Source organism: Augochlora pura, chromosome 8, assembly GCF_028453695.1.
Source record: "Augochlora pura isolate Apur16 chromosome 8, APUR_v2.2.1, whole genome shotgun sequence".
NCBI classification, from domain to species: Eukaryota; Metazoa; Arthropoda; class Insecta; order Hymenoptera; family Halictidae; genus Augochlora; species Augochlora pura.
In genome coordinates, this window is record NC_135779.1 from 2,441,034 (window position 1) to 2,466,549 (window position 25,516).

General features: G+C 43.0%; 2 protein-coding genes across 5 annotated transcripts in view; one reads left to right on the top strand and one right to left on the bottom strand.

Annotated features, from left to right (window-relative positions):
• Positions 1-25,516, bottom strand: part of LOC144474271 (sex-regulated protein janus-A) — an 87,143-nt gene that overhangs the window by 36,446 nt on the left and 25,181 nt on the right. The gene's annotated exons all lie outside the window — the stretch shown is intronic.
• The window catches only part of LOC144474270 (phosrestin-2), a 63,685-nt gene that overhangs the window by 15,046 nt on the left and 23,123 nt on the right, over positions 1-25,516 (top strand). For 3 of the 4 annotated variants that reach the window (XM_078188965.1, XM_078188968.1, XM_078188966.1), the window contains exons 3-6: positions 958-1,079; positions 17,143-17,193; positions 21,392-21,527; positions 22,647-22,796. In XM_078188965.1, coding sequence (XP_078045091.1) covers positions 958-1,079; positions 17,143-17,193; positions 21,392-21,527; positions 22,647-22,796 — 459 coding nt within the window. The remainder of the gene's footprint in view (positions 1-957; positions 1,080-17,142; positions 17,194-21,391; positions 21,528-22,646; positions 22,797-25,516) is intronic. The other variant, XM_078188969.1, reaches the window with a different exon arrangement.

Sequence of the window (25,516 nt, forward strand, 5' to 3'; positions counted from 1 at the left end):
ATGCATTATTAATTGAATAATGTTCGAAGGATCGTTAATGTTCCGATGAATTAGGGACATTATTGATTATACAGATTGCATTACATCAGAACTCGGTACCGTATTGTGCAGCTGACCCAAAAATTATTATTGAGCCTGATAACGAACGCGCTACACAACCATCTATTCGTCCTTTCGGTATCGATTCGGAGTCGAATTATATTAGCGTTGCTCGACATTCTATGGTAGCCATGGCTCGTATAAATTCGAGAATTCGGGTTTTATGACAGGGCTCCCGATCAGCGCGCGGTCTCGAACCTAAACATACCTATCAATGCACGATGATTGGCGACTAATTGCCCCGGGTCAGCCAAATATCAATTGCCCATACCGCGCGGACGTTTATCCGCGAAAGGCATGCTGGCTCCTCTAAACGGATAACAATGCTGCGTTGCTGTTCAATGGGCATTGTTCCCAACAAATCAGACAGCGGCGAATAAAACCGCTTTCGTTTTTCAAGGATCCGTTCGGACAGTTTTCTGTATCAAGCTTTAACCCTTTGCACTCCACCACGCGCAAAAACGTGCGCTTACGAACCGTTGCACTATGTAGCATACCTTTGGATCCAAGTAAGATATTTCAAAAATATTCGGATTCTATTAAATTGTAGATATCGAGGAACATATATATATCTGCAGAGATATCAACATTTGACTTTTTATAATTTACTACAGTATGATCAATTCCAAGCATTTTCCAATACGCATTGCAAGCCGTGAAACTGCACGTTTCATGATAGCAAGTCCTTTGACGCTTTCCACGTGTTTTTCTATCAAAACAAATAATACAGTCCCGTTATCTTTCTCCAACAATTACGATGTCCCTCAAGAGGCGGGAATTAAGTGCAAAGGGTTAAAGATCTTTCACGGAGGCATTTACAGCGCCGACAGGCTAACGTCCGTTTCGTTTCCGCCGTAGGTGGAGGAGAAAGGTTGCGGAGACGGGACGACGCACGAAGCGGAGGACAATGGGGCGGCGAAGACGAGCAAGAAGGAGAGTCAAGTCCAGAGATTACAGCCGATCGACACGCAAGCTGACAGGTGAGCACGCGATCCAAAACCCGATCTAAGATCGCGACCGCGCCCAGGCGACGAGTCCGCCTCTGCGCCAGCTGAGAAATTTCCGCGAGAAGGGACGCCACATGATCGTCACATGGGAAATGCCCATTCACCGGGCACCGATGAAAGACACCTTGGAATTTTGCGTTCTCATGCTCGGTTTTCCAATCGTTGCTCTCGATATTTTAGAGCAGCTCGTAGAATGCTATGGACCTCAGCTCCTCAGCTGTGCAGGGGCTTTTAAATAGTTATTATAATTCTTACAGTGCTCCGCAGAAAATATGATATTCAGTTAATATCTCAACATTCCCATGATTTCATTTAATTTTCAAGCATTATTGGATTTTATTATCCGAAAACCACTGCTTTACTTTTTTAAAAGGCAATGCATTAAATTAATGAGTTTTATGTTACTTCTAAAAATATTTTTAAATATATATATATTCATTAGATATATCATTATTCATGAAATGTAATAATAAACGTTAACGTCAGTAAACGTCATTGATAAAGTCCTTCTTCTCGCGTAGAAAATTAACAACACGGAACTGCTAATTAACGCAGCTGAGAAAGAAATCGTAGTACAAGGGGCTAACGGTCCCTAATTAGTTGTAAGTAGCTTAGCGCTTTTTCCAGGGAATATCATTGCCTGGTGATTTTCCTGAAACCTCCGGCGATTAAGAAAGCAGCAGGAAGGAAGTTACAACTTGACAGACATAACTCTACAGCCCCTCCGTTTGAACCATTCGCAGTCGAAGCTATTTTAACATTAAATCTAAAATAACTTCTCGTCTTGGAATATTTCCATTTTATGCGACAAAGTGTATTTAATGCAGGTAAAGACGATTCTTGCGATTTCTACCATCAGTTTCACTTTTAACAATCTTTTATGTCTAGACTTTGTTGGTATAAAAATTATTTTGGATCGTGATAGAATTATTTCAGTAGTACCCCCGGTCTTGAGTGCAAAGGGTTAATATATTTCTATTAATTTTCTTTCTTCGCTGATGTACTTTCCTTCCGCGATTTCTTCCTCTGTTATTATATCAACTAATTTGCATCTTCGTTAAGGCTAAGAGATTCCATCATCCGTGTATAATAAATAATAGTTAATAATACAATAGATAATAAATAATAGTTAAGAAGATAAAATAGCAATCATTTCAAGAAAGATGCAGCACGAGCGTTCATTTGCTGGACAGGTGTGACCCTGCCTACGGAAACGCGAGTTCGCCGGAAGGGAATAGCAAGATCGAAGGTTCGAATCATGGTGTGGGCGTATAGGAAAGCGCGAATTCAATGACGGGGTCCGCCTCGCGATTCCATTAGCACGCAATTTCCGCGTTATGCCGACCTTTCGCCTAGCTTTTGCTCCGCGAAGGGCTCCGTCACGTGGATCGCGATCCCGAAGGGAATAAGTCCACCCCGTCTTTTAGCACCGGTAAAATTTTCTTCGCCATATAACTAGATTATTCGCCCTCCTTCCACTTTCGTGGGCCCACATCGAGTCAGAAATTATCGACCCATTCCACTATAATAAGAGTCAGACTCGTGACGAAAATTTCACGCAAGTTTTACTAAATACGAATATTGTTAATTCCTTCTAGATCGAAATCAAATTGAATTTGTCACTATTAACTCTAAGACGAGCCAAAAGAAAATAAAAATCGATACAAAATAAAATAAACTCTCAGTAATTAAAACATTATTTATTATATTCAAAATATAACGTATGACTGAAATAAAACCTTGATATTTTCTAGGGTTAGGGAAAGTATCAAGGACAGATAGGTGTTAATTAACTTAGTGCGAAAGGAAGCGTAGAGCAAGGGGTTAATCCACCGATGGCATTTCGTCGATCTCTGCCGGCTTCGGTAACGCGTTTTATCGGCGAGATGAAAGTCAAGGGGCGAAGTATATACGTTCTGGGTTGGGATGCAACAATTTCTCGATATCACCCGGCGGTTGGTATCTTTGTTGACGTGTCTCGGCATAGTAAACCGTCGTGGCCGAGCAAACTTACGGAATTCGGTAGGAGTAGCTCTTTTAGCAAGGAATGTCTTTCCGAGAAAGAAAGACAGAAAAAGAGAAAGAGAGAGAGAGAGAGACAGAGAGAACCAAAAGAATATCCCTTCTTCCCTGTGACCTTTCGAGGCTCGATTACACAGACCGGAACCCCATCACGCTGATGGGACACATCCGACAGGCTGTCGCGGACAGGCTGGACAATGGAGGCTAGCGAAATGCCGGCATCAAGTCGCCGGAAACGAATAATAATCGATAAGAGCGTCTTCGATCGTGCTTCGACCCTGTCCATCGAAATATTCGCACACCGAGTGTCCTGTAACTGGGCCGAGTGATTTTACGTCGAGCGAAATTTCAACGTGGATTAGTCCGCGATGCAAGTAGAAGTGGCGCGCAATGGCCAGACGCGCGTTACTATTACTCGACGCGAGGGAGCTTGTAGTAGATTTTACGCATTGTTGATGGAATGAACAATAACGTGAGCTTTGCAAGGAATTCTAGAATATTGTTACATTGTTTTCACGATTATTAAAAATATTAGGAGACAACTTTGGTTTATTATTTTGCTTTCATTTTTCATTTGCATATCTATTATATTAATATTATTATAATATTATTATATCAATATTTAATTATACATTAAATATTGTATTAATATTATATTACGATTAAATTACATTTATACATATATACATGATTTATACATATATACATACTACATTTATACGTGATAAATTACATTTAAATTACATTATATATATCACCAGTATAATAAATATACATATATATTTATTTTTATTATAATGGTGATATATATAAATGTAATTTAACATATAATATATTAATATAATATGTTAAAAATAAATAAATATATATATAATATATATTTATCCTTTTTAATGTACCAGTGTCACGACTATAAAATGTCTTCCTTTTTCTTTTCGTAATAGAGGAATTTTCACCAATTATTCACAAATTATTATTATTTTTGGTGACAACCTGTACATGCGATATTATTAACGCATTACGGCGACCGTTCCCATGAAAACTATGCCGCAGATTTCCAGATAAGAAGCCGCAGACTCCGAACGGTTTCGTCGCGCGGATATTTAGCATCGATTGCTCAAACAATCCTAATTGCAGACGCGGCTCGCGATGGTGCCCCGACCCAACCAGGGTTCGTGTCGGAATGTTTGCTCGGGCATAATAATCGCGACAGCTCCCTAATGCACCGTGCGCCGCGATACTAGAATCTCGAATCTCGAAACAGCGGGTTTGGTATTCGTTTAGCGGTTGAACCGATGGAATCTTGGCAACGAGCAGAATTAACGGCGTTGCCCGCTTCCCTTGCTCGTGGATCCGATTGCGAGGGTTGTATCTTTTGTTCTCTCGAACATCTAATTATCTCGGTTAATTGATCTGCGGCGCGTCCTCCTGCACCCCGACCTATCGAGCCGCTGGACACCTGTCCGTCCAGACGACGCATCAAGTTTTAATAGCCCTCAGACTTGTGCGTTCGAGGGCTGGAAAAGTAACACCTGGGCTCGAATACTTTCTGCGGCTAGTGTGCAATTAGAGTAGATTTTTAACATTTATGACGGGATTGATGAGAAATATGGAACAGATTGTTCTTGTTAGCTCGTTAATCTGGTAATTAATAAATATTCATGCATATTAAAACTTGCTACGTTAATAATAGAATCTCTGAACTCTAAATGCGACTAATGTGTAATGTGTTATAATAATGACAAAATTGGTTTAAACTTCGTACGATTTTTCTTATAATATATACTTGAATAAACAAAATTATTACAAAATTGAAATGTTTTTAGGTATCATCTTTTCTAAAGGAAAAATGTAAGAAACCAATATAAGCAATTTTTATTATAATATAATTTCATGCGATCTTCTGCAATTTTCATTATGACACGTGCTCGAGTAAAAATATGTAGCCAATTATCTTCCACAAAGGTCCTAATACGTTCATAGAATAAGATAAAGTACACGTGTCGACTATGTTCTAATAAGCATTAATAGCAAGGAATTCCATAATCTAATAATTCTGCTAATACGACAGTTCGTAAATTCCTTAAATGCATGCCCTGTTCCGAATTTCACTCTATTCATTTTTGTCACAAATGCATAAATTCCGCGGTAATTACAACGCTACGCAGGTATTCCCCTGCAGCGCAGAAGGAACGCTTTGAAAACACGACCGAACCACGGGATCTGAAACGGCAGCCTCCGCCCCCGTTCCGGAAAGCCATGTCCCGCCATACATATTTAACAATCGCGAAAGTCGCCGGCGCGTCGAGCACACGTCGGGATGGGGCATCGTCGACGACCTTTCTCGCATTCGATCGACGGTCCGCCGCCCGTTCAATTTCCCATTGTCCGGCGAGTTTCAATTTAGTCCTGCGCCGCGTCTGGCCGGGCAGGCCTCCGACCGTCCGGGTGGGTGTGAATTAATTAGCCGCTCGTAATTAATCAGTCGGCCGGGCGAACCTTCGTCCGCGGCCACGATCGTTCGCACGAACATCTGTTGCGAACCCGAGACAGGGCTCTCCCTGGTGTAACGGGCCCCGTGTCAGGATATTTACGAGCTTCGACCACCTTTTTCTGCACCGTCGAAACTGTTCCTTCCGCTTTTCCGACCGGCCCGGGATTTTCTCCAATTTACTGTAATACAATTAACCCTGCATTTATCAACTTTATTTATATCGCACAATTTTTGTAATAACGTTTGATCGGCGATTGATAGGTTTAGTGTTAATATGTCGATGTATTACTAGTAATAAATGATCAAGTATCGATGTTATTCTATTCTCTGAAATTGGAATAAAATTGTAATCCTTTGTTATTAATATCTAAGCGTTCCAGTAAATTCAGGCACGGAATAAACGTTAATGTTATGTCCCCTCTAAGATATTATATTAATTAAAAAAATTCCTAATCGCAGTGACTATAAAGAAAATGGTACGTCATGGGGTTAATATGACTGGATTTGTAGGAATTGATCTTACACTATTCTTTATGCCATCTTTCGAGCTCTCTTCTCAAAGTTAGTTCTGTTTTCGCAACAGTCAAATTGGTCGTAAAATCTCGCGGGTCCGCGCCGTAATCGTTTTCTTCACGAAGTTAATCCGACTTTCGCTAAAATTTCTCGCGAGTCTCGAAACTCCGTCCCATTTAATTCGAGACACAGTTTGGAACCCTGGCCGTCTTCCTCGCGACTTTAATCTCCCTCTCGAGGGCTCCGAAATCACTTGATTGACTCCAGACACTTCATTATACTTGCAAAGTAGCTCGTCTGCCACGGCCAACCCCTATCCATCTCCGAAACTGTTTTTCCGAAATTTACCCGCGACTCACGCGGATCATGAAATATCTACGATAACACGGCGTCGCTTTATCCCGGCATCTCGACCCACTTTTCTCGCAAATTAGTAAAATCTTGACGGACGATCGAGCTCGCGTGGTTGCCGCGCGCGTTATCCCGGCCCACCGGCGATGAATTTATCGTCGATTTCGAATGGCTCTCGCTGAAATAACGATATTCAACGAGCGTGTCCGGGCTGCTCGAGTTTCAAACGACGCGTCCGACGCTCGAGTGCGTCGCGTTTCCCCGATCAAAACCGGTATGTATCGCGTTAGCCATGCTCTTACGCTTGAATGGATTTCCTATGCTGCTCGTCAAATAGTACTCGCTTAACCGTCTCCGTTCGCGGGCTTGTTTCACCCCTTCACCGTTCGCTCCTCTATTATAACGTCGCAGCGGATGCGCGGTCCGCGGAATTAAAATTACGTGGGCGTCGCCCTCGATTTTGCAGCCGAAAAATTCTCGAATGCGTTTCCACGCCGATGCTATACCACACGCGGCGTTTCATGCTAGAAATATCGAGCGTGAAAGTGGCGAGATCCCATTTGATCGGACATTGAGCAATTTTTACTATCGAATCAATAGACAAGTATATTTAGTATTAAATCAAAAAGATTTTCACAATCTGAGTAATTATAAGATAAGGAATGTAGAAGAGTTGGGCATTTTATTAGAATTGTTTCAGATTATTTATGTGATAATTATCCAAATAAAAAAGTCGAATAATTTATTCTACTAAATACTTTTAAATTGAATAATATATTTTACTAAATACTTCTTGTTCGAAGAATTTATTTTACTAAATACTTCTTAGTCGAATAATTTATTATACTAAATATTTCTTAGTCGAATAATTCATTCGAATTGTAATTCTTTATAATTCATCGGAATCACAATTCCTTATAATTTATTCGAATAAATTATTCAAACGATAATGCGGGCGATTGTTAACCGGGTTTGTTTTCTCGCAATTCTATAAGAATATTATTTATACGAATACGCCCTCGATCCGGCTCAGTTTCGAATATTTATAAAATCATAAAATTTCCGATGCTTTCATCCGCGCTCGTAGGAAGATTATTTAATTATGCATCAATGTTCGATTTACCCGACGGTAATGACTTTCCGATGCAACGTTTCAAAAAACATTAATTATAAACGGGAAAAAATAAATCAATAAACCGTGGTAGAAACAATTTATACTCTATCGTTTTTATTCGGATTATTTAACATTATTCCGACAACATTTTGATTTAAATAAATATTTATTCGATTCGTCTTTATCTTTCTAACCGTATAAATTAAATTAAATTGTTTGTAACTATGAATTCTAGTAGCAATGTGCTAGCTATAAATGTGCTATACTGTTACTTCGAGATGAAGTAAAACCATGTTCTCTTGTCGTTAATATTTCAATCGAGATCTCATCTAACCAGACAATCGAAACACCGAAATGTAATCTATGGACGTTGGACATGGGTGAAATGTTTGAAGCCAACGAGAAGAGAGAGAGAGAGAGAGAGAGAGAGAAAGAGAGAGAGAGAGAGAGAGAGAGAGAGTAGGTGGCGAGAGCACAGTGGAGAAAGCAGCTGCGAACTAATTAGTGTATATTGCAATAAAACGGTCTCACGTTGACTGACAGTGGGCAAGCAGGCCACTTTGACACGGAGCATCGGTTGAATTTCGAAAACGCGGCCGGAGGTCTCGTAATTTGCAATTTGAAATATTAATGGATAGCTCGGTAACTGTAATTCGTAGTCGGCCGGTTATGTCGCTCGGCGGTCGTGATACATGCATTCGTAATTGGCCGGCGAGGTTATAGGATTGTTTTTCGCTCGACGCGGATAACAATAGATCCGTTTCAGGATCACCGGTTAATATTTGTCCGAGGATAGAACGGGAAAAATGTATTTTCGGACTGAAACAAAATAACGCGCTCGTTGCCCGAATCGTGACGGTGAATTAAAATCGTCCCGCGCGTTGCATTCGTCTGTTTGTTTTATGCGCGACGGAAAAAACGATCCCCCTGTTTAATTCGGGGATCACGGGGTTTGCTAACGCGCGAAAGGCGCGGCGCGCGGATAATGAATATTAGTACGGTACGATCGACGACAATCTCTCGCAGTGCCGGGATGTCTTTTAGGCCGTATTACGTTTCGCAAATTAATTAATGCGCACCGTTATTCGCGTTATGCATATTTCATCGCGAGCCGGTATATCCGTCAACCGCGCGACGCAGAAGGCGCCGACGCTCTTACTACGATTAAACGCGAGACAATTCTCCGCGCGAATCTCCAAGGAGCGCGATATTCGACCCTCGAGGACTGCGAACGCGAAGTTTCGACAATTACAGAAATTCTCTTACGGGCTGCTAATATTTATCGCCATCGAAACACGCGTTATCGTCGCTCGTTTAATTGGCTCGTATGTACGACGTGTTTCATAACTCGCGGTGCTAATTGGGTCAAGGATTAGTCAGGGCGTTGCAAAAATCTCACGCAATCGGGCAAATAGGAACTCCTGACTTCGTTCGAAGTAACTTTTTCCTTTACAGAAATTTTATCCGAAGTTTCGTTAACGAGTTATTAACGAAGAACATTGGCCAATGAGAGGCGAGGTTGGCCGTCGCGAATTTCATTCGCCCTAAGGAAAAAAGTTATTTCAAATACCTTGAGGAACCCATCGTTTCCCGATTGCCAATGACTTTTGTGACACCTGTACATTCTATATTTTTTTACTGATAACACCGATTATTTTAATACCCTCCATTCTACAACTATATCTCGACAGTAAAAATGACTCGACATTGTCCCATGAATGCAAACGATCCTATCAACGGTCTATAATAATTAACTGATTAATAAACTTTCGTCGTGCATAAAATGCAACCGTCTTCCTGTAAACTTCGAGATCACAGGTCCGTGAAAATCGCCACGAAAAATCCGTGCACGTTGCGACCGCATAAAACTCCCGTGGTCGAACCAGTGTCCAAATTAAACGGAGCCGGCGTCGTTTAAAAAAATAAAACGAGAGGCGAGGGCTCGATGATAAAAGCCGCTAGAAATTGAAGTGTTCCACGGGAAACTCTGCGATCTCCGATGCAACAATGCCAGGCGGCCTCGCCTCATATTTCTAAAAAATTAAACGACTTTCCTCGACTCTCGGTGTCGGGCGAGCGTCGTGTTGATAATGAAAGCAAGCTGGCTGCGAATGAAAGCGAATCGGGGAGAGGAGAGGGAGGGAGGAGGGTGGAGGAGAGTGAGAAATTGTTTGACGCGTTTAAGGCTACGTCAAACGAGGGGTGGGTAGTTCACGTCGGTTATATTTCCAGGCGGCCGTCCCGCGTCTTGCCCGGAGTGCATGTTTTTCTCGAAACCCGAGGCGAGGAGGCGGTTCCTCCTAACGGGCGGCGAGGTTTTATTAAAAAAGTACACGAACTGTTCGAAAGCTGTGCCAACCCCGCGCACCGGCAAAGTGAAAAGAAAATTAAACTTTTCCGCGCAGCGACGAAGAGTCGGGGTAGAATCGATGGTCGCCAAAGTAGTTGCTCGATTCGACGGAAGTCGTCGTTGTCGCGCAACAAAGACAGCTGGATTTCCATTTCGGCCTTCGGATGTTAATTGTTAAACGCGCGGCGAACGATTCCCGTTGCTTTTTCAGTCCTGTGTAATCACGGAATTTTCCGCCCGTAAACGACGAAGAGAAAACATCGTTACGACGAAGATCTTCATCGAGTTGATCGATGCCCAGCCGTAGGGGAGCCGCGACGGCGTACCTTGTCACATGAGCGTGTCGCTAGCCTTGACACCCTCTTTTTGCTCCCTTAACGCGTTCCGTCGCCGCGATCCTGCGTTCCTTCCCTCGGCTAACACAATGCAAGGTCGTTATAACGCGGCAACTCCGTAATAACACATGCAAAATTCGTGGACGCCGTCGACGGCACTTCGGCAAACCGTGATTTTCAATGCATCGTAATTTCTTTCCTAAAACAGGGTCGCCGCGATGGGACGGCGACGTCGGCAAAATTTCGTTCGCGGTCGAAGTACGACAATGGCGATATTGTTTATCGGAGAATATTATGTGCTCCTGAGCGACGCTAAACGTCGCCGCGATCGATCATAGTTCTTCGACCAGAGTTCGGGATAGAACGGAGACGTCGAACGACGACGGTTCAAGGCCGAGAAAAGTTCCGTTCTGTGTGTGTGTGTGCGTGTGGTACGATAACTGTTTGACCTTTCTCTCTGTCTCTCTCCCTCTCGCTTCAAAGAGAATTTCTATATGGTTTCCCTGCGACGATAGCGCGATATAGTGCACGCCGGGGTGACTCGGAATAGAATTTAGAGGATAGAGGTCTTTCCGGGTTTCCTCGAGCGCGGAATTTACTTCGAGACAATCGTCCGATCTTCCGTTTTCCTTTGTCGTCTATCCGAGCCGCCTCTTTACGTCGTTGGACCGTTCGTTTGACGTCTGAAAGCCATTCCAAATGGAACACTCCGCCGCCAAGCGTTGTCGCAGCCAAATGCAATTTGCTGCCGCCGCAATCGCAATTTGCGAGATATCAAGTTTCATGCGTGAGAGTTTGGATCGGCGAAAGTGGAAAATAAGGCTGCGACATCATCGAAAGCAATTCTATGGTATCGAGCACGACCCTCGAATAGCGCGGCTTAATTGGACCACTGTTGCTCTAAACCGTGTTGTACGATACTTTGACTCGCGATGATTGCACGAAATTTCAGTAGCGAATTATTTTCACGAACTTCAGAATTTACTGCGAGCTTCTGGCGTCCTTTCGCGGGTTTTGAAATCTTTCTAGAGAAACCGAGAATTATTGCTCGAGCTCTAGTATGTTCTTAATACTCCTGCGAATTTTTCTACTCTCTAAAATATTTTTCTAAACTCTATAGTATGTTTTCACGATTTTTCAAAGATCCTAGTACAATCTTTTTACACATCCCGGAATTATTTTAACAAGGCTCCAAAATCGTATCTTCTGTAAGTTGAAATAAGGCTTTGAAATTTTTCCACGTATTCCAAGAATTTTCATGGAAGCTCTAGAAGTTTCTCCAAGCTCGTGGAACTTTATTGCAAGCTTCAGAACCTTTTTACAGTTACCAGAATGTTTTTCCGAGCTCTACAATTTTCTCGATGGTCCTAGAACCTCTCCGCGAAACCCAGAATTATTTCCGCAAGTTCTCGAACCTTATGCAAGCTCTAGAATCATCGACGAGCTCCCGGGATTTTATAATGAGCAATATTTTAGTAACAGGTAATTCTTGTTAAAATTGTTGGAAGGGTAGCTCGAAGATCGAAGGCCGTCGTCATTTTCCCGTGATCTAATTTTTCTTCGCGGGAAGGCGAAACGAAACTCCCGAACTATTCTCAAGTTTTAACAACCGTTCGTTCGAGGACCCGCTCTTACCTCGCAACAGATTCTAGGGATGTATCGGAGCATCCGATTTATCGAACGATTCCGGCATTAAGGGCGTAATGGACTGAAAGAGGAATGCATCCCTGAACCGTTCTCAGCGCGACGATGGTCCACTCCAGAAAATTACGGGCCGTCCGTGACATTCCGTCCGCGTTCCGCGCCATTACGACCGCGTGTCTCTGCTCCCCGACATTTACCCCATGGCCAATTAGTCCCGCGAACGGTTCGAAAACCATCCAACGTCTTTACGACCGTATTTCGCGGCTGTAGATTTTACCCACCGGCCATTGAAATCGGCGCGTCGAATGCAAAATTTAGATGGTTTCGAAGTTGATCTATTTTAAAAAAAATCAATATCCGGACGAGGATATATTGTATAATGAAAAGCTGATATTTTCTGTTAACCGATATCGATGATATTTTCAGCACGTAATATAAGATACCAAGATCTACAAAACACAATGCTTAATATTTAATTATTCGCTCAAGTAAACGGGACAAAATATGAGTCTTTCATTTCTCTGCCATTTCGATCAATTTTAATTTTTGTAAACATTTTTTGAAGATCGTTCGATATTCTACAGTTTCTAATAATTACCAAAAATTCTGCTGGCTTGGTGTCCAATGTCTCGAACTGTATTTTGCATTAAAAGTTGATCGATTCTCCAACATTGCTTGCAGTCTTAAACACAATGACCGCATTCAACAGTCAATCAGTAGAGACGTTTCTACAATTTTCTTCTCCGATTAAAAAATTAACTTTTTAGTCTAGCACGCCATCATAAATTCATTAGTAACCGTAAAAGGCGGGAACGTTGTGTACCGATACTTCAATTTCGCGAGACTTTTGAGGTTACGGCGTAGCAGTAAAAGTGTCAAACGGTGCGGAATAAATTCTCATGTAGAACATTTCGCGGGCCGGCCCATACGTGCGAACGAAACGACGAAATAAACGGTTGACGGCAACGGCTGCTCTAAAACCCTGACAGGAAGATCGAAATCGCGCGCACGATGCGCAACAGACAAGCAACGGCTGCATTTTCGATTTCCGAATGGAACACGGTGCCGCAAGAATCGCGCACTGTTTCCGCAAACCGCGTATGCTCCGAACGACATGCCGTAAAAGCGGCGGTAAACGGGCAAAGAGCGATTTCGCGTGCGGGAGGATGGGTCGGAGAAACGTAGCTAGCCCGGCGGAAACAGCGTCGCAACTGGCACACGATAACAGGCCGGCCGTTGTTTTCATGCTGATACGGGTCGTCGCAAGGTGAGAGAAGACGCGACCGAAACTTGTTTTCACGTTCGGTTGCACGCTCGGGATCGGCGCCGTGGAAATTCCGCTCCGCCTGGCGTCTCGCTAGCAGCTTGCAACGTTCGCAAATTGAAACGAAGGCTCACCCTTGACCCGATACACACGCCCCGGCTCTTTGCGAGACCCGTGGCTTTAATATGGAAAGGCACGAGACGTCGTTTTCGAAGCCGCAAGCTTCGCCTCGCTTCATCTTCATCTCTCCTCCTCTCGACCCCTCTCTCTCTCTCTACCTTTCGTCCATGACGCTTATTACTTTGCACGCCGCTTTCCCGTAACAGCAATTCGTTGTTCCGGACTTTCAGAACGCTCTCGGAGAGAGAGAGAGAGAGAGCATGAACGCTATAACTTCCGCCCGCTGTAATCCTCTCGGCTGTATGGTGCAGCGCGGTGGAGCCGAAACGTGCATCCTATCATTTCACCCTTTGCGGGAGGGTACGCGAATGCAGTTTGTCACCAAAATATCTTCCTTGTTGCAAATTGTTTCTGTCGTTAAATTTAAACCACCCAAAAATATTCTACATACGCTAGCACCATATACGGTACTATAATTTTCACTTCTACGTCATAGATTTAAATAAATATATGCACATTGAAAGGAAAACTCCTTTACCATATATTAAAGTAAAGCATACAAATGACAAAGTACAACTAACTTTCGATTTAATATAAAATGTTAAATAATTGAAACATAATTAAATATTTTTTGAATTATGTAGACATTTTATATATAGATTCTTCTAAATAAAAAGTTTCTTGTATTTAGACAATTATTATACTCCTTTTTAATAAATTGTAAGTTAGTTTCCCCTTTCAATGTATGTTTATTTAAATATATGGCGTAGGAATCGAAATTGCATTAATGTCCGAATACTTTTGGGAGTCACTGGACTCCATCGACGAACCGCTCGGAAGAAAAATCGTCGGTCGTTCATTTTTATTTCAAATAATAGGAAGTAATCGATGATCCCTTACGTTTCATTCCACTTTGCGAAACGCACGGCCTCATAGCTCCGATAAATCAACGGACAACGCAATGGCATTTCCAAATTCACGATGTCACGAATTTTGCGTAACATTTCCAACGTCGGTGCTGTAAAAGCAACACGGTAACTCATTTAACCGTTTGTGTCGGATATAGTGCACCTCCACTTTTCCGAACTGCATTTATTGGAACGAAATTTTCGGCTGTAGAACTTTGATTTCAAGTATGTGAACAATCATGTGAAATATTTGCGAGTACAATGGAAACCCCGTTATATAAATCGATTAGGAGGAAGAATTGAAGAATTTAAAAATCTTTTACAATATAAAAATTTGAAACGAAACAATTGATGATTCTGTCCTTATGTTCCATTCTCCCTCGCGAAAACGGCTTTGATAAATCAGCGACGAAGCAATGGTATCCACAAATTCAATGACAGCAGGTGCACAGACGTACGGGTTGCATTAAAGCGCGTGCATGCTCGGTGCATGCGACTTCCGTGTTTTACAACGCGTTCGGTTCTGCAACAACCTGGAAAATTGGCTCGCTCGCGGAGAAGTTATTATACTGTGCGGCCATACCAGTAGTATAGTGTTCTCGCGAGCCTCTTGACGAACTCCTGACCTGGCCGTTCGACACTCGTAAAACTCCTCCGGTAGAGTGCTCGTAAGCGTTCGATAAGATCACTCGAGTGTGTTCGAAGCATAGCGAGAAGGAGAGAAAACGAGAGGGAGAGAGAGAGAGAGAGAGAGAGAGAGAGAGAGAGAGAGCTGCTTGGCGAAGATCGTGGATAATGGAACGCCTCTTTTAGACGCGCGACGCGCCGGAAAGACAAAGAAGGGTGTCCTGCATCGTCTGCAAGGATGTCTCCGCTTGGCCATAAATATCTTGGCCTCAACAGGCTGCTGTCCGTGTAAACGCACCGGCAAAGTTGCAACAAGGCTGCAGATAAGAGGCGATAACACGTTGTGCTCGACATATTTTGTCGTAGACAATTAATATTTACACGTCGTGCGGTCAACCGGGGGATGCGACAACTTCTACGTTTGTCAGCGAGTAACTAATTAGTAGATATCTCTAAATTGGCTTGTGTTACAAAGTAAATCGACAAATAATAAATAATAAATCGACTGCGGATTTTTGTACCATATCTCGCTGCGGAGTTGTTGAAAATACAAAGACTGGTAGAAAATGGTTGAATCGACATATCAATGCGAGCATAGATTTTAATAAAAATGATAAATGGTCTAAATAAATTCAGTCTTGGCGTCGTTATGAACCAACAAATGCCGGTCGGTGCTAATATTTGGTAAATTTAACGTTAAATCCTTTCCAGATCTGTTGATACAAATTAAAGTACAATGAAATAATATTTCTCTTTTCTAATAGGTATAATAGATTGAAAGTATAATCTAAGATTTATTCTATTATATACCTTAGACTTCCACTTCTACGTAAATTCATCGAGTGGATTCAATAGTTCTATTATTCGACTGTGAATATATTACACATTAATTTTAATTAACCAGAAAGGAAGAATTTAAGATCGATAAATTCGTTAAATCTTTCCTCTCTGTCATAAATCCATAATATCAGTTAAATGGTAGAAATACGTTCGATAATTTTCGCCTGACACACAACAGAGCCGCGGATTCGCGATTTCACGTTGAAGCCGGGAAATTTTTTGGTGAAACGATACCCGAGTCGAGTGTTATTCACAGGCGCTCGACCGGTTCAAGATCGAAAGAATTGTTTCCGATCGTTTATTTCGTACCAAGGCACGTGTACAAAAGGGTCTCACGTTTCGGCTTTGAAACGCGAGCCGGCCGCGGAACGGACAATTATGCGGGGGAACAATGGCGACGGTCAATCGCCGATTGAGCCAGTGGTTTCGTTAATGGAAAATAGTTTTAATCGGCAGGCAGCGCGCATCGAATGCAAGGCTCGGCCCCTCGTTTAGACGCGAGGAGACCAGCAACGGGTAGCAGCGATCGCAATTTTCCACGAGAAAACAACCGGGGCTGAACGCTTTTTAATTAAAAATTAAATTCAGAAACTTCCGTTTATATGATGCAGGGTGTGCCGAGATTCGCGACACGATTTTCTCCGAGGTATAGGGTTAATCGGAAAGGTCCGCTTTCTACTTTACGTCGCCTGCGCGATGATTACAGGGTACTGATTAAAATCCTAAATAAAAGAATAGTTACATTGTGATTCGTGATTGCAGACTTAGGGTAAAGTGTTACCAATGGGCCCACTAAAGAAACGAATTTCACAGGTCCAATATGTAAATACAGGCGAACACGATAAATTCTCTAAAAAAGCTAATCTGGTACATATATTAGAAGTACATTTCTTATATCAATTTGCATAACTTTAGTTTTTATTTTATTACAAAGTAGCGGAATTTATTCTCAGCATTTTCCAGTAGATCGTGCAGGAATACATCATTTAGTTTTTAATACTAAGTATACACAAAAGCGACTAACAAGTGTTGTCTTATATAAATTACACGATAAAATTTACTTAAATTTCTCAGGTTTCTTCTAATAGCCTCTGTCTGAATAAATAAATAAATTCAACAAATTTCAAGCGCATGCAGCTTCGTGACTTTATAATTTTTTTGTCATTTGACTGACAGGGTTTCCATTAAAAAAAAAGGTTTCAATTTTTAACGCAAGCATTGTCGATCGAGAATAAAAAATGGATGTAATATTAGGCACCTTCACCTCGCATTCACTCGGTTATGTCTACCGACTGGCAATCACTGACTCGTAATTACTGACTCGTGCTACCCGAAGTTCCCCTTATTACCGAAGTTCCCTTAATTTCGCGAAGTAGTTCCGATAAAATCGGATGATCCGCGGGATATACCGTGGCAGTCCGTGTAATCGAACACGTTTCTCCTGTGTGTTGCAGAAAGTCGGAAACCACCGGGGACAGCGTGTCGGACTCGATCAGCAATCAAAGGTAACTCTCTCGGCATTGGGAAGAAGCGACCGGCGGTTCGACGAATATATTTGCTGATTTTTTTTAGCTGACGTAAAACTGCGACGGTTCGATTTGCGAAAGCGCGCGTTCACGTGGAAAATGGAAATTTTCCCTGCCGACGCGTCGACGCCCGAGAAAACTCGTCGACGGATTTGTTACGCGTTAACGAACCTCGTTAAAACCGGCTTCAGGCGTACGCGGGGGGCCGGTATTATTAAACCGGAGGCGGGCCCGCCGGTAGTTTTGCACGCGCCCTGAAATACAATAACTATAACAATAAATACCCGAACTGCCGTTACACGGGCGCCGCGGCATTCGCAGAAAGCTATTGTGTCCGTTCCTCGCGCACTGAAACGCGATACCACGGATCTTTATGCCCCGGCGACGCCCGCGCGAAACTTCGCCGACGACGGTCGACGTTCGCGCTAACAAGTATTAATGATTTATTTTACGAAGCGTTTATTATTTCGCCGCGCGCAAATACGCTCATTTTCTTCGCAATAAAAGTCGTGTCTCACGCTGGCGAAACCAACTCCGACCGGAGCGACGACGACGGAAACGCGACGCTCCGGCTGGATCGCTCGTGTCGACGATGTTTGCGCAAACAGTTACAAGAGACGAAATTCGTAAAGAGACATTAGTAAAAATACCCGGACTTTTCAACATTTTTATCAAAATACCGAGCTTTCTTTTATTAGAAAATATTTGTTTCCTTATATATATTTCGTCGGTTGTATTATCGATATATATTTACCAAGCGGCTGTGTTTCTCTTGCGCGGTTTCTCTCGGCCGCGTTGCAATAAAAGACGGCGTCTTATTTATTTAACACTCCCGGGACGAGAACCGGCGAGACAAACGCCCGTAGACCCAGACATCGACGGAAACGCGATCCTCGGCGCGGATAGTTTACGGAGATCGGAAGAAGCGCGCAAACCCGTGGGCGTTCCGCCGGAATACGAGGGAAAACAGAAATACGGCCGGCCGGGATTTACTGCCGCGTGAAAATCCGCGTTCGTGTACACAGTGTTTGCCCCGATAGTGCCCACCGGAGCGCAGCCCGCTGCCGTCTTGGCAATTATTCGAGCGACGATAACGCGCGGCCTTTGGACGATGTTCTTTGCTATTGTTTCGGCCGTTTATCTAGCCTGCGAACACGAGATCCCGTCATCGGGACGGTCCGCCTCGGTTTTACCGTCGTCCGGGGGCGTGCGACGCTAATTAACAGCCGCGCGCCACCGTGTCGTTCGACTTAATTAAAAACCCATAGAATGCAAGACGACTCGCCAAAGACAGTTCTGGCCCGAGCTTACGCACCGGCTTTAATTAAACCGTGCCTGAAAAGATCCGAATTACCGTCGAACGGCGCCGAAGCTTATTAACAACTAGAATCTTGTTATCAACTGGAAAGGAACAATCTCTTTGTTCCGGGAATGCTATATGTAGATTTCCACCGCAAAACATCCCCGTGGACAACGTGACGTCAGAGGAAAAACCTGCGGATTAGAAATGGAAAAATCCGTAGTCCGCGTGCGGTGGACGGGACTTATTTTTATTTATTTATTTAGCGTAAATGGGCTGGACGATTTTTTCACTTCCTGCATAGATTTAATATGATAATAATGATAATGTAACAACAACAGCAAGACCAACAATAATAGTAATCTTGGGTGCGGAAGCAGAAAAGAAATGATAATAATTATAATAACCTTAACAGTAACAGTGTAGAAGTAATTATAATACAATAAAATAATACTTGTTTTATGTGGACACTTTTGCTGCAATCTCGACATAGTAAGCTGAATTAAATGCTAAAACTTGTCGAGCACCCCTTTCACCGAAGTAGGGGAGATAAATCTAATTGGAAAATCGTAGCGGATCACTAGAAATAATTCGATCGGCTTGATCAATTTCCAGATTGCGGCCGGCCTTCATTTATTCAGCAACTTAATCCCGAAACCGAGGTATTACCCTATGCACCACCGAATGCACTCCCGGTTTGGATTACCGGTTTCTCTGCATCCTCTCTTGCATCCGGTGATTATTATCCGGTTAAGCTAGGGCGCGAAGCCACGCGTGTAACGCGTTTAGATTTTCGTTCGGTGCACGATTTTAATGGACAAGGATCGTCGGCAGGATAGTTAACATTTTATTCGCCGGATGCCTCCTAATGCATTAGCGCTAGTTCAACAAATTCCGATCGTTTAACACTTTGTGCTCGAGTGATGATTCTGAGGCGTCGCTAAAATTGTTATATCACGTTACAAGATCATTTTAATACATTCCGAGTTCAGATTTAAAGAATTGCTAAAAGTGTGATTAGTAAGTACTTAAGTCGGAAAAATGATTTTTGATTTACAGTTAAAAATCACTTCGAGTACAAAGGGTTAAAATTAGATTCTCGAAATATGGTAATGCCACCGAGATTTCATATTCCATAATTTCTCCATTGCATAATTTTGTTTAAAAATTCTGCAAACACCGAGATTATTTTTACAAAACAAATGATCTTTTCGAAGCTCCTACACTTGTTTCTGAAAAACCTAGAATCTCTGGAATTAATTTCGAAGATCCATAAACATTTCCGTGCACCCCAGTATAATTTCTTCGAACTCTGAAATTTTGTTCAGCCCTTAGAATATTTTCAGAAAACCTAGCACCTCCTCATGCGAAGGTAATTTATACGAAGTTCTATGACATGTTCGCAGTCAGAAGAATTTTCTCACACGTCGCTCAACCTCTCCCCCAAGCATTAAATCCATTCGCAGTCTCCAGACCAGTTCCTACAACCCCGAAATCTGTCCGCAGTTCCTAAATTTCGTTACAATCCGCAGACACACGTCCGGCACACATCGCCGGCCGTTCCACGTTCTATTTCAACAAAATCTGTTCGGCAAACGGCACGTACGTCGCTGGTGTAGTTCGCACGCTCGGACAAAATAACACGCCGGTGAAATAATAGAATCTTGGCGGGTAGAGGCCGCGAAGCGAGCTTGCGCGCGACGGGCATACTCGCATGGTCACGTCGAAAGGAATCATTATCGGGATGCCGGTGTTTCATGCATAATTGCAGCGCGCGTTAGATTCTCACGAGGACCGTGTTTACGGGAATAGGCGCGATGTAACCGCGCGCGAGAATGAGAGATAGTGGAGCGGTAAAAGCGCGAAGGAAAACGATCGCTGCGGGGGTTGGTTGGCTTTGTTTGGACGTACGGACGGATCGCGCGGAAAAATATTGTTTCAAGATGCTCGCTAGGTGGTCAAGGCACGAGGAGACGCGGGAGAGGACTCTCGAAAAATATTTATGCTGCCAGCGGAGAACGAGTTTCGCGGTTTTCCACAGGCGAAACGTCAACATGCGTCTCGATTAATATCCGAGCCACCGAAGCGCACGCGCGTCCTCGCGATCGAGCCCGGCATTAACAACGACGGATTATTATCGTCCACGTGGAATTATTAAGCGTCGCCCGATAGTTCTGAGCAAACATGCCGCGATCTCAAAAATCACCGACGGTCGTAACCGGTTCCGAATAATAATGATCTATACGATGGGAAGGGCTTCGCGGAACCGTGGCAAATTGAAACGAATTGCCAACGAACCCTCTAATGGAGACGGCGGGCTGCAGGACACGTTCGAATGGGAATAAAACGCAGCCAGCGCTAATTAGTCGTGTCACGGCACCGTCACGCCACGCTGTTGCTCGTCGCTTCGATTCGATTTCAATACCGACGTTGGACAAACAACGTGACGCGCGTTACTCTCCCTTTCATCGGAATCATTCGTACTAGCCCTAGAATCATTTCACGTTGTTCAGAATTTTTCCGCGCAAACGTTTTTCACTGCTGTTAATATCCTCCATCAGACTGTGGAAACATTTTTGCACGCTCTGGAACTTGTCTCACTATCCCTAACATTTTTCTGTAGATTTCATGATTAATATTATTATTATAATACTATCATTGTTACAAAACTATTACTATTATTATAATAATAGCAGTAAAATCTACAGAAAAATGTTAGGTATAGTGAACGATTTCTGGATAATAATAATTATCATTACTACTATTATTGTTGTCCTTGCTCTTATAACGTTTAGGGTTAAAGTAGTTGACAGTAATGAATTTCTCCGCGCGATACGCGGATTTATGGCTGCTGTAAATTCCCGTTTGTTTGTTCAGGTTGTATAAGAAGCTGTCGCCGAACAACAAGCTCACGCTGTACTTGCCTACGAGAGATCTGATAGTAAGCGAGACGAAGATCGACAAGCTGTACGGTGTGGTGCTGGTGGATCCCGAGTACTTGCAAAACAAGAGCGTAAGGATAAGAAGAGAGAGCGAGAGAGAGAGAGAGGAATTACTGTACCATTTCGTCAATTTGTTACTAACCCGATTCGTCTTGATCGCGAACCAGCCTGTTTCCCGGGTCACGTAACTGATTCCCGTTCGGCGAATCGGGTTACTAACAAGTTCGCCCTAGCTAGGAGACCCTGCTTAATTCCCTTCACGAATTTCTGCGTCGACGAGCACGTCCAACGATAGTTACATCCGAAGTTTCGCGTTGAATTTATGGATTCGGAGGCCAAACCCCAGATCCTTTAAGCTGTATTTCGCGGCTAGGCCACTGCTATTCCACCGCAAACTTCGCCATTTTCTTCGCCATCTTGTCGCTACATTCTCATTGCTTCTATTTAACATTTAGACAATTGCGCGAAAATCTAAAATGAAATGATTGCGTGAAAATCGATAATAAATAAGATTGCGGTACTTTATTCAGTTCAATGAAAATTTCAAACTCATTAGGCATGGGTTACTTCTTCAACATTCGTACACTATGGAGATCATGATGAAATTAAAAAATCGTAATGCTGATATAATATATAATATTATCTAAACATTGTTATTAATATTATATATAATATAATATAATGATTCAGTCATCAAACGACTTAATTAAACAGGAAGATCTCGCCATTCGATTGGCTAAGTGTTAATCATACACAAGTCTTTACAACCCTTCAAAAAGCGTTCCTAGTAATTTTACCTTGTGTAGAAAAATTCGAGCTACCACTTCAAAATATATCTGTGCGAACATTTGGCTTACCAGGCGTTCAATCCATACGAATCCATAAATTCGTTGATTAATTATCAAACATTATTGTCCCCGAAGAAGTCCGTACAATTCGACTCGGATTCGCGGTCTTGGCATTTGTCGTCAATTATTTCAGGTGTCTCAGTTGGATGCTCGGTAGTCGTGCGATAAATCGGAAGCGATGGCGGTGTGATCGACGAACACCGCAACCGAACCGCCAGATAATTGCTGGAAAGATTTAATGGTTGTTCCGCGGGCGGCACGCTAACGAACGCGCGCGCGTACGCAATTACTTGTCGGGACCTGTTTACTAATTAGCCGCCGGTCGGGGGGGCGTGTTCGCAGGTGTACGGACAAATTACGTTGACTTTTCGCTACGGCCGGGAAGACGAGGAGGTAATGGGATTGAAATTCTGCAACGAGGTGGTGATGTGTGTCGCCCAATTGTACCCGCCGTACGGCGGTGCCGAACGCCTCGAGACTACGCCGCTCCAGGTATGTGATGTCTCTGTTTGTCCCTCGAAAATACGACCAACACCTACCGCTGTCCCGCGTTACACGGTAATTAACGGCCCGTGTCCGCTTAAGGTGGAAAACGCATTCGTATCGCGTCACGTGAAAACGCATGCTGTCACGTTGCATAAGGTCGCGTTAAATAACGACAACTATTTAGCGATATTTTAACAATGGTTACGTTAACCATTGTATGGGAGATTAAGCAATCATTTTTCTAATTGGGAAGAAGATTAGAGAAAATGTTACAGGACTTACAACCGTGAATAAAGTGCGCAGATGTATATAAAAAGTTAGTGCACACCGCTCGAAACAATTATGGCACGGAAAAGTGTCGGATCATAATTGACCAACTTCGACCGTCGGTTACTCAGCGAAAAATCGTCGTAAGACGACTTTTTTCTGAAATTAAAACTTGGAGTCTGTACTTAAAGACCATGTTCCTGCATTTTAAATTTAATGCATCCTTGCCACTGTAACCTTTTAAAAAGCAAGGGTTACTCTGAAGTGCAATTTTTCGCAGTACTCTTTTAAATTTCAACTGGTTTTTTTAATTGTCGAGGTCGTATAACATCAAAAATCATTAAAACGACCTCGGTAGAACGATTCTTCGTTAACATTGAATGTACTTGTCGGCCTTTGTCGATTTTTCATACCTTCCGTAGCAATAGAAATAATTATACGTTCAATTTAAGCGAATCGCGCTGTATGCAAAGCATCAGAATGAAAGAAACAACCAGAATTCAATCAATGAATTGGCTTGATAATTGTAGCGTCAATGAAATTGCTAAAGTTCAAAAATATTTTTTACCGTGGTATTTGGCACACGGACCGATCATTCCGGTGTTCATTAAAGCTGAAAAGAATTTCGAGGATACGGTCGACGCGCTTTGATATCCATAGATTTTTAAATGTTTTTTCCTTCATTCTCCTCCTCTCGTTCCACCGGGCGCAATAAGATTTTTTGAATGTTGATCGCCAGTGTCTGCGCGGCATATAATTAATTCTTTGCACGCGGAGCTTTTTTCTGGCTCGCATAAACAGAACCTTTCTGAATAGATTTCATTTGCAATCCGCTCGGCGAATGAGCGAAGTTACTGCGACTCGTTCTAGCCGAGACTCGCGTTATGAACTGGAAATTATTCGTGTCCCGCCTTCGTGCCGCGGCCCTCCGCTGCGAGGGGTTAATTCGTCGGGCGAAAAAAAAAAAAAATACTCGAACATGTTCTTCGTCGACGTCGGAGATTTCAACGATTTTTTTAAAACGCAATCAACAGGCGCGTTTCCCAGCATCTCGAATGAAAGCTCGAATTTGATTCGACGGAGGAAATTTGGACGTCCAGGGTAAATATTTGTATTTCTGTTTCGTTTCTGGAACAATGGCGGTGATTAGAGGCAAATTGCATTGGTCTTCGACTCGAGTTACAAAAGAGCCGTCCGGCCGATCGCTTTTGTTGCTTTTCCGCGCGATAATTCCCGATAATATAATTTACGACGGTTAATTAGTTAAAGCAATACGTGACAGAACCCGACGGCAGTCGGTTTGTCTGTCGGTCGTCGAAAAACTCGGCCGAATCGATGGTTACACGCGGATGGATTACACCCGGAGCTCCGGAGCGAGTGTTCGTCAATTTGTGAGATCTTCCCGGCCAGGGGGCTGGGCTCTCTCTCTCTCTCTCTCTTTCTCTCTCTCTCTCCCGCGATCAATGAAAATTTAATAAAGACATGGAGAGCCCGTAACGGACCGAGCCGAACCGAACCAGGCCGGGCCGTGTTGTCCGCTGCTAATAACAGAGCGCAATGTTTTCGCAACTCGTCGTTAAATTTCAGAAAATCGAAAATATCGTGCATATTTACTCGACGAGTTGATTCTCGCCGTCCATATCCGATCGTTCGGTCAACGACGGCTATCCGATAACCATCGATGATTGCCGGCTCTGACTGTTTACCTTGCGCAGGCTACACGTACGCGTAAACTACCGTTGCCGACCGAACTTCGTACATCAAAATTATTAATAATTCAATTTTCTATATCGATCCACCGCGAGCCATTCGCTGCATCGTTACGAGCAGATTTCGATCGACTTGCGACAAATCTGCACGGAGCCACGCTCTTTGCTCCACTGGGGAGTGACAGAAGAATCTTCCTTTGTCCTGACTGAGCGTTGTAGGCAATTTTTTAATTAATAAATAAACAAATGAAAGATATAATGTAAATATAAAGTTAACCCTCTACTGCACGGTCAGCTCTGGCGACTATGGAACACGTGAAATTAAGTTGCCAATCGGTCTCGAAAGCACCGATGTACTAAGTAGGCGTGTTCTAGATGAAGTAGGCGTGGCTTCGCAGCTCCAAAGTTCACTATCGTCGCCAAGTCAATTTATATTCAAATTTATTTAAACTTGTTATGACTTATCAATGTCTAGTGGATGATTAGAATGTTTGTGGCGGCAATATAGAGCTAGTCCAGCGCAAACGTTGAGATGAGGCTGGCTGAATCGTCGATATAGAAGCAATAACCGTCGGTGGCTTAAGAGTGGATTTTCCGGCGGAAATTAATGAAGCACTTCGGGAGCGTATTATTCAGGCTGGCAGCTCAGAAGGGTGCGAGTTCCTAATCAACGAAATAAACCACTTGACTTAGCAATCAATTTCGCGCTCCGGTAATTAGAAACTTGCGTACGAGGCGACGACTGGAAAT